Source organism: Fukomys damarensis, unplaced genomic scaffold (genome assembly GCF_012274545.1).
Source record: "Fukomys damarensis isolate Sample0158 unplaced genomic scaffold, DMR_v1.0_HiC HiC_scaffold_6, whole genome shotgun sequence".
Taxonomy (NCBI): Eukaryota; Metazoa; Chordata; class Mammalia; order Rodentia; family Bathyergidae; genus Fukomys; species Fukomys damarensis.
This window is the reverse complement of record NW_022900918.1, coordinates 34,242,149-34,254,598: the sequence shown is the minus strand read 5'-3', so window position 1 is coordinate 34,254,598 and position 12,450 is coordinate 34,242,149. Positions and strand designations below refer to the sequence as shown.

Below are 12,450 nucleotides of genomic sequence, written 5' to 3'. Positions count from 1 at the left end.
TCCTCAGACAAAGGACTATTATCTAGAATATATAAATAACTCAGAACAACCAGCCCCCCCAAATATAAAGACCTGATTCAAAAATGGGCATCTGAAATGAACAGACATTTCTCAGACAAAGAAGTAAAAGCAGCAAGTAAATATATGAAAAAATGCTCCACATCACTGGTCATTCAAGAGATGCAGATGAAAACAACACGGAGATTCCACCTCACCCCACAAAGAATGGCTGCTATCAAGAAATCACACAATAACAAATGTTGGTGGGGTTGTGGGGAGAAAGAAACCCTTCTCCATTGTTGGTGGGAGTGCAGACTGGTGCAACCACTGTATAAATCAATATGGAAATACCTCAAAGAGCTTGGACTGGAGGTTCCATTTGACCCAGCCATCCCTCTGCTGGGTATCTTTCCAAAAGAACTAAAAGAATCATATCACAGTGATGTATGTGCACCCAGGTTTATAGTGGCATAGTTTGTAATAGCTAAAACTTGGAAACAGCCCATTTGCCCATCAGTTGGAAACTGGATAAAAAGATGTGGTTTTTCTATAAAATGGAATATTACTCAGCCATAAAGAATGAGAAAATAGATTCATTCATAGGAAAATAGATACATATTGAAGATATACTCCTAAGTGAAATAAGTCACACATATGTAAATACCGAATAGTTTCTCTCATGTGAATAAACTGTAATAATACATAAGATCCTAATAAGAATACTGACATTGTGAAATTGGAAGAAAGGGGCTAAAGGTGTAGGGAAGGTGGAATTGGTAGGGGAAGGGTAATAAGGGAAAAGAAAAAATGTGAGATAAAGAAATGATGGAAATAAAGTATTGTAGATGGGGAGGGGAGGAGGGGGTGAAGGGAGAGCAGGGACAAGGGGAAAAAATGAGAACCAAGACCTGTCATGCAGAGGTACAAGATCCCAACAATGAATGTAACTATACTGTATCCCTAAAATGTACCAATAAACTCAAAGCTGAAAAAATTTTTTTTAAAAATAAAGTCACAATTCTGGAAACATCTTTTAAACTTAAAGTTTAACATTTTAAAGATATCAGTTTGTACTATTTTAGGATATAAATTAATTTATTTGTTTTCTATCACTAATTCAATCAAGGAATTGTTTCCTTGTGGAGTGGAATGTTTTAGGTTTACAAAGTAAATGCACATAAAAAATATATTTTTCAGCTAGTCTTGTTTTTGTTCTTCAATGCAAAATTTATGCATTACCCATCTTTTAAATTCCTACATCTCTCATGCATTTAGATACGTAATGAGCCGCCACTGACTTTTTGCATGAGCACAGTTTAGAATTTCGGATCTAAAATTACTTATCATGAGATGGATCTGTGTATTCCTTGTTTTATTGCAGGTTATTGTCAGTATCCTCTAGGGCCAGAAGAGGGCGCTGCAGAGCAGTGTAGCACAGAGTTCTCTGTGATACCTGAGAATGTTTTTTGCTAAAAGAAAAATGCAAAGTTTTATTATAGCGCTAAGAACCAAAGGGATAGGACAAGTGAAATCTATAAATATCTAAATATATACTGTATCTAGTATAACAGATACGTACCAAGTATATGCTTGATGTATTTTCTATTTATAAAATAGATTACATGTCATATTTGATACACATTATTTTATATGTATGCATATATGTATATATCCTTTCTTTCTTCTTTCAAGAACATCCCAAAACGGAATTTAAAATGTTTCTATTACAAAATTTTTTCTTCCTCTACTTTGGCTGTTCATTACAACAGCTTTCAAGGGTACTCCCTTATATGGCTAAATAGTGCATTAATCATTTTAATCATTTTAAGCTCAGGACAAAGGAGACTCTGTAGCCCATCAGCAACTTTTTGCGGTGCAGAAGTCACTAAGGAAATACTGTCCTGGATGCCATGCAAAGGTTTTCCCTAACGTGGAGAAGTCACTACACGTGGGCCACTCCACGGCGGGGTCAGCGGGGTTGGGGTGGGGGGACGGAAGCCAGATACCCCCCCAGTGGTCATCCTCCCAGAGGTGTGGTGGCATCTGTAGTCTCTAACTTGGCTCTGCCTCCCAACTGGATGGGCCCAGAGGTGTCTCCAAAGAAGATACCATGCCGGGGTCCCTCCGCCAGCTCTTCTGTCCCCAGAGTCTGTGAGCAGCATCGCTTAGGAAATATCCTACCAGCTCAGGGAGATGAAACCAAGGTCCAGATCACCTCTCTAGGGAGGGAAGAAGATGCGTCAAAGTTTCCTGCTCCACCGTCATACATTGCCTTCCATGGGCTACCAAGAAAGCATAACCTCTAAATAAATGACGTCCTCTCTTGTCTCCCTGTCTGTATGTTAATTTAGTCTCCTAGGTGTTTTAGCAAATAATGAAACCAATTCAGTTTTTCATTATCAAATATAAAAAAGTAAGACAAGTATGCCTGCTTTCCTAATGTGGGGGAGGTGGCCTATGTGTTCAGAGAGCCTCCCCTTTCCTTGCAGGTCTGCTGGAAAATAGGAAATTACATTGCAAGTTACGATGGGCCTCCTCAGTTGTCAGCTGTGACAGAGAAGACCATTTTGAGTTCTTCTCCAACTATGGCCAGCAAACTCCTTGGTCGATGTAGTAGCATTTGTTTATAGGTTGGTTTGTAGATTGGGGCTCTGTGGCCTTGAGTCCCAACCTGCCTGACTCCAGTTGAGAAAGAGTGATGAGGTGGTCTGTTTTACTGTATAACTTTCTGACTCGTGCTTCTTTTCCTTCCCTCACCTTTGTTTGGAACGTGTTATGCCTTGTAGGGTTTCCTCTGATTGCCTCTGTGACCCACCCGTAGCACTTGTACAGAGAATTGCCCCAGTTCACTGGCTCTGGACGCGTATTTCCAGCCTCACCCATGGCCACCTTTGCTAGTCTCCTTTGTCCTTCAGGGCCCGCACAACTTCCACTTCTTCAGCAAACTCATCGCCATCGTCCCAGACACCCAGTTCTCATCCAGCCTGTGTGTAACAGCCCCTCTCGTCCTTTCTGCTGAACTCACTGCCCAGTACTTGAGCATCTGCTGCACGGTCCGGTTCACTAGTGATGCCGTGCATCCTAATCTGGCCTGCCTCACTAAGCTGTTCGATTCTGGAATCCAGGAATTTTGATTCCTACTATTCTGTATCAGCATGGGTCACTACTACTGTGCCAAGTGCTCAGTAATTCCAGTGTGATCTACTGGTGATGCCCAACAGGCATTCTTCCATTGTTAGCTCTAGTCTGACTCCTAGAGTTACATTTCTAGCTGTTTGTTCTCAAGACTCTACCCTTGATGGTGCATTTCCTTGTTGTCTCCTTCCCTTTTCTCAGCCACTTTGGCTCCTTGCATACCAGTCATGAACCCACCTTCTGTGACTAGCAAACAGGACAGAGCTGAGTTTAGGGAGTGTGTTTCCAGTTTCCAGGGTTTGTTTTGCTCCTCTTCAGTCAACCTGGAGGTCCACTTACATGCCCATCTCACGGACTCCACACCTGTGGACAAGTCAGCTCCTCCCCTCCTATTCAGATCAGCACTGGACCCCAGGCCTAGAACCAGCAGCACATGTTACTGAACAGTGATGAAAAGGAGTCCAGTGTTGGTGTCAGCGTTAGGTTCTTAGGAAACTGAGAAGCCAGCGGCACAGAGTGACTCTCTCCATCCCGGGGCTGTGGCAGGCAGCTCCACAGCTCTACTCACTCGAGCCAAAGTGAAAACAAAGAGGAATATTAAACAATGGAATTAAGTGTGCAACGGTGCTTTAGTGAAAAGCATTTTCATTTGATGTTTTAGTAGTGCCATCTATTTAGTAATTTGTTGGTGAGTTATTCTTTGACGTTCCAAAACTAAAACCAGTTTCTTCTGCTTTCAGCTTCGCAAGTCTGTGTTCAGCATCAGGGCCAGGAACCTTCTGGAAAAAGAGACCGCAGTCACTAAAATCTTGAGGTAATAACCATAAACACAGTAGGATTACATTAAACAAAAAGGAGCTGTTTTAATGAACCAGTTTTCTGGGAACCAACATGTACTTCATGCTAGAAAGCAGCTTTGAGCATCTATGTACTTATAATAGTGTCAAAGGCATCACTAACATCCTTCCTGAAAAAGTAGTATTTACTGGCCCAATAGGCCATTTCTTTTCTTTCAGGTATTTAAACATTAATTACAGGCATGAATGTTTATAAAAGGATGAAAATAGCTTACTCTTATGCTTTATATCTGTTGTAACATGTGAAGAAAAAACATAAAAGAATAAATAAGAGTGCAAGTAATAATTTTAAATTAATTAGGATTTATCAGTCTATTAATACATTTATGAAAAATCTATTAGAATTGAAAGCATGCCTATCTTAGAGTGTTTATGAAAACATGTAATTGTCATGCTACTTTCTCCAATATGCCTTGAAATGAAGCACATCGGCAGGAAAAATTAAACTACCCATTTACAAGTGTAAGTGCACATGCTCTCAAAGACTACCCAGGTGAAGGCGGAAGACTACAGTTATGGTACAGAGTGGCCTGAGCAGTATGACGTGCGTAAGCATTTGGAGTATGACTTATTCTGTGTACATTAAGTGGACGTATGTGACAGAAACAGCTGCTGGGAGAGAAGGGAGGCTGCTCGACAAGGCAGATGGACCTCTTCATCATCCTAGGAAGCACTTTCCCAATTGGTGCTGAGTGGAAGGAGTTTGAAAGTCTTCTGCTAGATTCCTTACAGGAGTGGTCATGAAAGCACTTTCCCAGACAGTATGTGACTACTACTTGGAAAACTGTAATGAGACATTGAAGCCAAGTGCATATGACATGAGAAACATCTTACATTATAACTCTACCTTAAATGTGTCTGCAGAACAAATTGTACCCAAGGAAGGCAGTGTGCTGCATGTTCACTCTCTAGATTGGCTGTCCATGCAGAGAGTTGCCATGTGCTGCAATAGCAGTTAGGAGATGTGAATAAATAATTCAGGGCTTGGGTAGTGTCATTACAGCATATGCTGGCCAATTCCAATGTGGGTTTGCGCTGCCTGGCCGGTCCGTCTGTGCTGCGATTCTCATGGCATACAGCTGGCCTTGGACACTTCAGGGACTCCAGGATCATTGCCAAATGGTCTCCATATTGGACGAGTTAGTTCATGGCAGGGTCCTACAGAAAAAGGATGATCCACTCAATAAGACAAGAAAATAAGACAAGGGAACAGTAATACTCTATCTGACCGGGAACATACCTGTCAGAACAGCAGCCGAGCTCATGCCCTCACCTGTCCAGAGCATCTGCCATCCCTCACAGGTGCTGTGCCCAGGAGACCAGAGACTTTCCAAGGCAGAAGCAGGCACAGATCCCCCTAAGAAAAAGCCCTTCCATCTCTCTTCCCTGTGTGTTTTTTTCTTTTAACCAATCTGTTGCTTTTCCTTTCCCAGCCCCTTCCATCTCTTTTCTCCCTTGGTTTACAAGAGAAAAGCAAAACTAACCTGTCCCAAATCTGTGCTGTGTGTGTATCAAGGCTGTAAAATCCCCTAGCCAGCCAAACAAAGGGACAATTCCCACTCGACTTGCCCAGGAGGAGGGTCCAATTGGACACCACTTATTATCTATCTAGATGACAATTTTATTTGGAAAATCCCATTCCAATAATTCATCTACCTTAGAATTAGGCTTTAGAAATCACATGGTTGTCTCTGTGCATGTGTTTGTGTGTCATTTAAACTGGAAAAATAAAGTCAGACCTTGGTTTGACAATGAAAACTGACTTAATAGGTGCACATTATCACAACACTGAATGAGTTAGGTGGATGAGACTAGATGATGCTTTCTCAAAATTCTGTCTAAAACCATACACAACAGTGTGAGAAATGACATGACAAGGGGAAATTTTAATAGTCAACTTTAATATATGGAAGATTAGTGGGTTTTTTTGAAATAAAAATGTATGGTGTACACAAGAAAAAATTGAGATTATCAAAGAATATGGACTCCCTCAAATTTTTCCCAAGAATTGGGAAACTAGGGGCCAGTCATATCTTAACGACATCCCAGCAAACTACAAAATGAGAGGCGCTCCTTCCTTTGTACAATCTTCATTGTTACCTAAATAAAAGGGTGACCTGGGCTAGGGACATACTCGGTGGTAGAATACTTGCCCAGCTAGTACAAGGCCCTAGGTTCAAGCCCTAGCATAAGAAAAGACTACAGTTTGAAAAGCAGAACCTAAATTCCTGTACTAGTCTCTTCATGCATTCGGGACAAGTGCACGATATCTCTCATGGGGATGCTTGTCTTTAACACTAGTAACAAGAGTACTAGCAGTTTCAGACCATTAGTGATGCTAATGGCAAATGATCTCCCACCTGCATTCTAATATAATTGATCAGTTCACAGGTCAGAAAGTGATTGGATCCCTGTCTATGGCTGAACTTTTTTTTTTTTTAACTACAGGGTTTTTTTTATACAGTGATCACTTCATTGTGGGGAGTAGGTACCTGTAAATTGCTTAATTCTTTTCGTTCCCTTTCTTCTCTCCTTCCCCATTTCCTCCCTCTCTAAATCCCCTTCCCATTTGCCAAAGCTGTCTCCTTGTTTCCTATTGTCTGCCTTTTCTCTTGCTCTTTAATTTGTTTAGACTTTGGGTTTCTCATGTGAGAGAAGTTATGCTATACTTAATCCTGTGTGTCTGGTTTATTTCACTTAACATTGTGATCTTGAGGAGCACCCCTTAATGCTCTTCCAGGGAACAGCAGTAACTAAAAAGACAAAGGGAGAAAAGGTTAAGAGAAAGAAAAGGAAAATAATTATGATGGTCCCACAGCAATGAACTCAAATAACCGCCACCAAATGCAGGCGTAAGAAATATTTTCCTCACTCCTGGTGTCTTTCAACCCTTAAAGTCTCCCCTTTGTGAACCCTAAGCTTTCCTCCTCCTAATCACCCACCAGGGAACCTGGGTCACTCAAGAGCAACCTCTTCTGGGACCACTGGAGAGAAGGGAAGGGCTGAGGTTCAGCAGATGCAGATTCTGCCTTCTACTGGATGGGTCTGTGTGGGTTCCGATGAGGGAAATGTCCTGGGCCTGCTGCTCGGGTGTTCTGTCACTAGACTTCCCTAGGTTTTGAAAAAACAAAAACAAACAAACAAACAAAAACTATTGTCTTTAGTTGTCTGTTGGCAGATTCTTACCAGAGAGATGAGTAGAAGTATAGGGATGCAGGAAAAGAGACCCGAGCTGAGTCACTTTGGCAGATACATCATTTGTCCTAATTTGGGTGCAGATAAAGGTAAATTACATAAATTTTTAAGTCCAATATGAAATGTTAGTGTCTTAAAGATAACTTTCAAAAATTGGCCAGTACTGGGGAAAATAAAGCAAATCCCGAGGTAATATATCTGTGTAAACAGGTAATGTGTCTGTGAATTCCCAATTCCTCCATTCATTCTGTGAAAAATTGAGTTAGGAGCATCAGGGCCCTTCCAGCTCTCGCACAGGACCCTGGGCTGGCCCTGGGCAAGGCTCCTGAATGGCTTTGAACAGTTCCCTTATGTGGCCCTCAGTTTTCTCACCCGCCTTTATGCTGGATACTTCCCAGGAAGTTCATCTGAAAAACCTGTTGAAGGAGCAAAGTTAATTTTAGTATTTCCTCCAGGGAAGGAGATCACCTCTTCCACAGTCTCTGTTGTGTCAGAAGGGACAGGTCAGACTGGAAATTCATTATGACTTAAGGCTTGCTTTATGTGTGGCCAAGATGGAGATCTGGTTGAGATTGGCAGGACTCTTGCTGTAAGAGTTTGGCCTGTCCACGTCACATGGGTAATAGGTGCCCGCCATCAACAGGTAGCAGGTACTGCTCTGGGGAGGGGGACACCCTGTACCTCTCTGCTACTTTCTACCCACGTGAGTTCATCATTTCAGCTATCAATTACTCAGAGAGACTTTGCCCTTCTGTTTTCTACTTTCCTTCTTGATTTGATTGATTTCTGAGAAGAGGGAAAATAAATGGCAACTTAATGTTGCCATCTGCACATGTGAATTTTTTTTCTCCTTTTGTGCCTTTCAAACTTTTAACCATATACAGGTGTCACCGCTAAAAAATAAATATAACTGAGTTTTAGAAGCAGTATTTTCAAAACTGCTTTGGATTGTAGCACCTCCCAGTGGGTGGAGTCTTGGCAGGAGCTTGAAGAAGTCGGATTCTTTTTAGCAGGCTGGTTTGACCATTTGACTGACCTGCTGTCTAGAAGGAGTTGTCTAATGGTCTATCTTTCAGACAAGGGGATTGGGAAGAGCCTGAACTAACATTAACATCTTTGTCTAGGGTCTCTCTCCTGGTAATTAAGCTACAGGACTCCTGTTTGCAAATATCCATCTTCCACTTGAAGTAGAATCTGTATTATTCCAGCAAAAAAGTATCTTCACACGTACTATGGTCAGAGAATTCCAGCCCACAGAGGAGCAGTCTCAGAGAGAAAGAGCACTGGTATCCGGGGATGTTCCTGTGATAGACACACCCTTTTCTACACACAGTCATCTTTCATTTGGTCCTTATTTTGACTTTTTTTTTTTTAAGAAAACTAACTTCTGTTTTGAGGTATAGGAATGAATTTCTGGATTTAGATGAGAAAAGGCGGTTCATTTGTGTGGGACTTGAGCAGGCCAGACCAGGCTCAAAGGCCAGGACCCCCTGGCACTTTCCTTCAAGACTTGTCTGAAGAGCATTTTGAGAAACAGGACGTTCTACTACCGAAATTATAAAATCCAGGATTGCTGTCAAATCCTCTGTTGCACTGACTTACACTCCGCTGTTCAGCTCCCCTGAAGAAAACTTCCTTTCAAGAGGCAGTGACCTTTTCTCTGCCTCTGATGAAATAAAAAACAAATAACAGTGTACTTCCAAAGCACCAGCACCTCTGCTGAGAGCTGCACTAATTCAAAGCCCTGAAATGGAGCGGAAGGCATCGTCATCCCTGCCAGGCAGTGTACCTGCAGAAGTGTCCAAATACAATAATTAAATGTGGCGCATCATTTCAGAACACCCCATCCTCTGTGGGTTGCCATGAGTACCTCATCAGCTAGGACAGTATCTTTATGGCCTTGTGGGGTGCTCGGTCTCTGTGATATTGGCATTCTGATATTTTGATACATGGCCTACACTTGTTAAAATAGTTTTAAAAAGTCTAATGAATACCTTTTAGTGGACAAATGAAGTACTAATATTAAGTACTTTTCATGGACTATGTATGTAGGGTTAGTTTTGCTCTTGTCATTTTAAGCGAATCCTTTTCATTGACTGCAAAGAAACTCATATGATATATATATATAGATAGATATATATATATATATGTATATATATATATATATTGTTCTTTTCCTGAAAGAAGTGCACCAAGGCATCCATCCATCTGTTCATTGAGAAAGATTTTTGTGTTATGTTCTACATTCCAGGCCTGTTACCCCCTTTGCTTTTTCCCACTTGACAAGTTCAGTTTTCTTTTTAAAATTCTCATCCCATTGGTTATCCCAGCCATCCAGCAATACTGTGCTATTTCACTGTAGCTCCACCCTCCTGCAGAACCAACCAGACACCCTCAGGACCTATGAAAGGACCTGTGGGTGTGGCCCCATCTCCAGATCTTGGAGCTCCACTTACTAGCTCCTCGGGCAATGCTTCCCCAGCTGCAGGAGGGCAAGAAGGGAGTTGAAATGATCCCTGTGCTTGAGAGGGAGGAGGACTGAGGCCCTGGAGGCCCAGGTCTGGGTCACCTGCCTGAGACAGCAGCAGCATTCAGTAGCCAACTTTTTCCAGGGAAAACCCAAAGCTTCAAGAAAAAATGAACATTAGGAATTAATGTCACAAGCATTTATCTTTGTGGTTCTCTTAAGCCTGCCTAATTGTTGGTGTTTTTTCCTTATGATTTGGCTGCCACTTGTAGATTAGTCAAAAGACCATGTGGAGATAAAGACACCAAGAAGCATTCAGAGGACCATAAAATCTGGGTATATGCATTTGTATAAAACACAAAATAATAAAGATTTTAAACTGTAACCATAGTATCCAGGATTTTTTCTGTGTGACCCATGGTCAATCGTAGTCCAAATATTTTAAGTGAAAGTTCCAGAAGTAACTCATAAGTTTTAAGTTGTATGCTGTTCTGAGAAGCATGGTGAACTCTTTCAGCAGCCTGCTCTGTCTGGCCTGGGTTGTGAATTGTCTCTTTATCCAGTGTATCCATGCTGTATATGCTACCCACTGGTTTGTCAGTTACTAGCTAGCTATCTCAGTTGGTAATTAACTCAACTTGTATCACAGTTCAAAAGTACCTATTTCACTTCATAATAATCTCAAAGCACAAAAGTAGTTATACAAAGGAAACTGCAGGACATAAACCATGTAAGGACAAATTAACTTTGATATTATGTTGCAATACTTCAGAGAATGTAGGATATAGGGTTTTTGTACTGTCTGCAAATTCAGGCATCCAATGGGGGTCTTGGAATATACACACTTGGGTATAGAAGGACTACTGTAAGTTAACTACAACACTACATTCTAAAGCTGTTTTCTGAGCTAGTATCTCTTTTGTGCTATTCAAAATATTTTATGTTGTATTGCAACAATACATGATTTGTGGATTATTTGCGATTGTGATGATGCTATGTATCGGGAGAGCTACTATTGAATTTTACCATCAGAGGGAAAAACGGTGCTTTAAAGGAGTTTATTTTTTTAGGGCAGTTTTAGATCCATCACAAAATTGGGTGACAGTACAGAAATTTCCCTTGGTCTCCTGGTCCCACATGGACACACCATTCCCACGGTCGACATTTCCCACCAGAGTGGCACATTTGTTCCAGGTCACGAAACTACACTGACACATCCTTACCAGCCAGAGTCCAGAGCATACATTAGCCAGCACTCATACGTCGATAGACATCCACAGATATATATCTCCACAGACAGGCACAGATGTTCGTAGCAGCTTATTCATAATTTCCCACACTTGGCAGCAACCAAGACGTCCTTCAGCAATTTAATGGATAAATAAATTGTGGTACAACCAGCTGCCGGAATATTATTCACCACTATAACAAATGACCTGTCAAGCCATAAAAAACGTAGGGAAGAAACACAAATGCATATTTTTAGACAAAGAAGTAAATCTTAAAAGGCTACATCCTGAAAAAGGCAACACTGTGGACAGGGGAAGAGGTTTTAACGAGATCTTGCTGTTACTATTTTATCATTAGAGTATAAAGTAATGCAGAAAAATAAAAGGTATCTTTAGAGATTTTGATTAGTACAATCTCTGCAACATTTGAAAATGTTCACTTGTATTATAGTGAAAAATTCATCTTTTACATTGTAATGTAAATGTTTTGTTTCAGCTGTCGGTTTACTAGTTGTGAACCCCAATGAACAGTGTAGGGTTTAAGACAGTCTATTTACTGCCTTTTAATAGGTGCACCAAAGGCATGGCTTTCCCAGGAGTTCATTTTCCTTTTTGTTTATTGCATATGCACAAGATAAAGATATTCAGGGTTTATTTTCAATCTACAATAAGATCCAGGCCACTGCTGTATTTACATAGGTATAGATGAGAACATTTTTGTGAATAATGCAAGGTTTGGAAGAACTAACCACTGTTGCTATTAAACAGCTATATGCATTTACCCAGGACTGGGCCTGATCAGAAAGGAGTGGGATATTCACTCTGGCACAAAGCACCTTTTTCCTTCTCTCAGCAAGAGGCCATTACCGAGGTCTCACCCATTAGCACCGTCCTTGTCTCTACCCTGGTGCTCACATTGTCATCCAGCGTCAGGTAGGAACCGTTTCTAGGAAACACTCAGTGCCTATTCTCCCATGCCCTTATACAGCCACAGCGTTGCACAGTCCCACTGAAGGGCCATTTTCCTGCTGTCTGCTGATGTGACTGCGTCACGTCAATGGATATCTGAAGTGTATTACCTGGGGAAGCTCGAGATCCGCTCCAATCCCCTTCAATAACTTCTACAGAGTTACACTGCGGTTCCTTTGGACAGTGACTGCACTGAATACCAGATACAATCGTGTAATCTAACTCTTCTTTAGTGAGTGAAAATAACTTGGAGGCTCGTGGTCCTCTTCTTCATTGTGGGACATGCAGGCTTTTCCTCTCCCTTTTCTGGGACATTAAGAATGAAGCCATGGAGACAAAGAAAGGAACAGAGGAGCCTTTGCTACTGTGTCTGTAAACACCGAGTGGGGTTTAAAGGCTAATAAAGCTCCAGAGGGCTCTCTTATGACCATCATCTTTGGGCCAATTTAAAAATATTTTAGATGGAGAAACATCAAGAAACATAGAGACTAGTTCTCAAAATATGATTCTCTTCCCCCAAACTCCATAAAGATTACATATTATGTATATCATGCATAAAGATTATATATATATGGTTGTCATATATATATATATATAT

The 12,450-nt window shown here is 41.2% G+C and overlaps 1 protein-coding gene and 1 long non-coding RNA gene across 4 annotated transcripts in view; one reads left to right on the top strand and one right to left on the bottom strand.

The window, feature by feature from the left end:
* The window catches only part of Nalcn (sodium leak channel, non-selective), a 320,341-nt gene that overhangs the window by 253,854 nt on the left and 54,037 nt on the right, over positions 1 to 12,450 (top strand). For all 3 annotated transcript variants that reach the window (XM_019204611.2, XM_010604620.3, XM_010604618.3), the window contains one exon: positions 3,876 to 3,949. In XM_019204611.2, the coding sequence (XP_019060156.1) occupies positions 3,876 to 3,949 (74 nt within the window). The remainder of the gene's footprint in view (positions 1 to 3,875; positions 3,950 to 12,450) is intronic.
* LOC104848574 lies at positions 6,599 to 7,644 on the bottom strand. Its single transcript, XR_776459.2, has 3 exons — positions 7,560 to 7,644; positions 7,179 to 7,255; positions 6,599 to 6,745 (listed from the first exon to the last, which is right to left on the bottom strand). It is a non-coding gene; the product is annotated as an uncharacterized LOC104848574 (long non-coding RNA).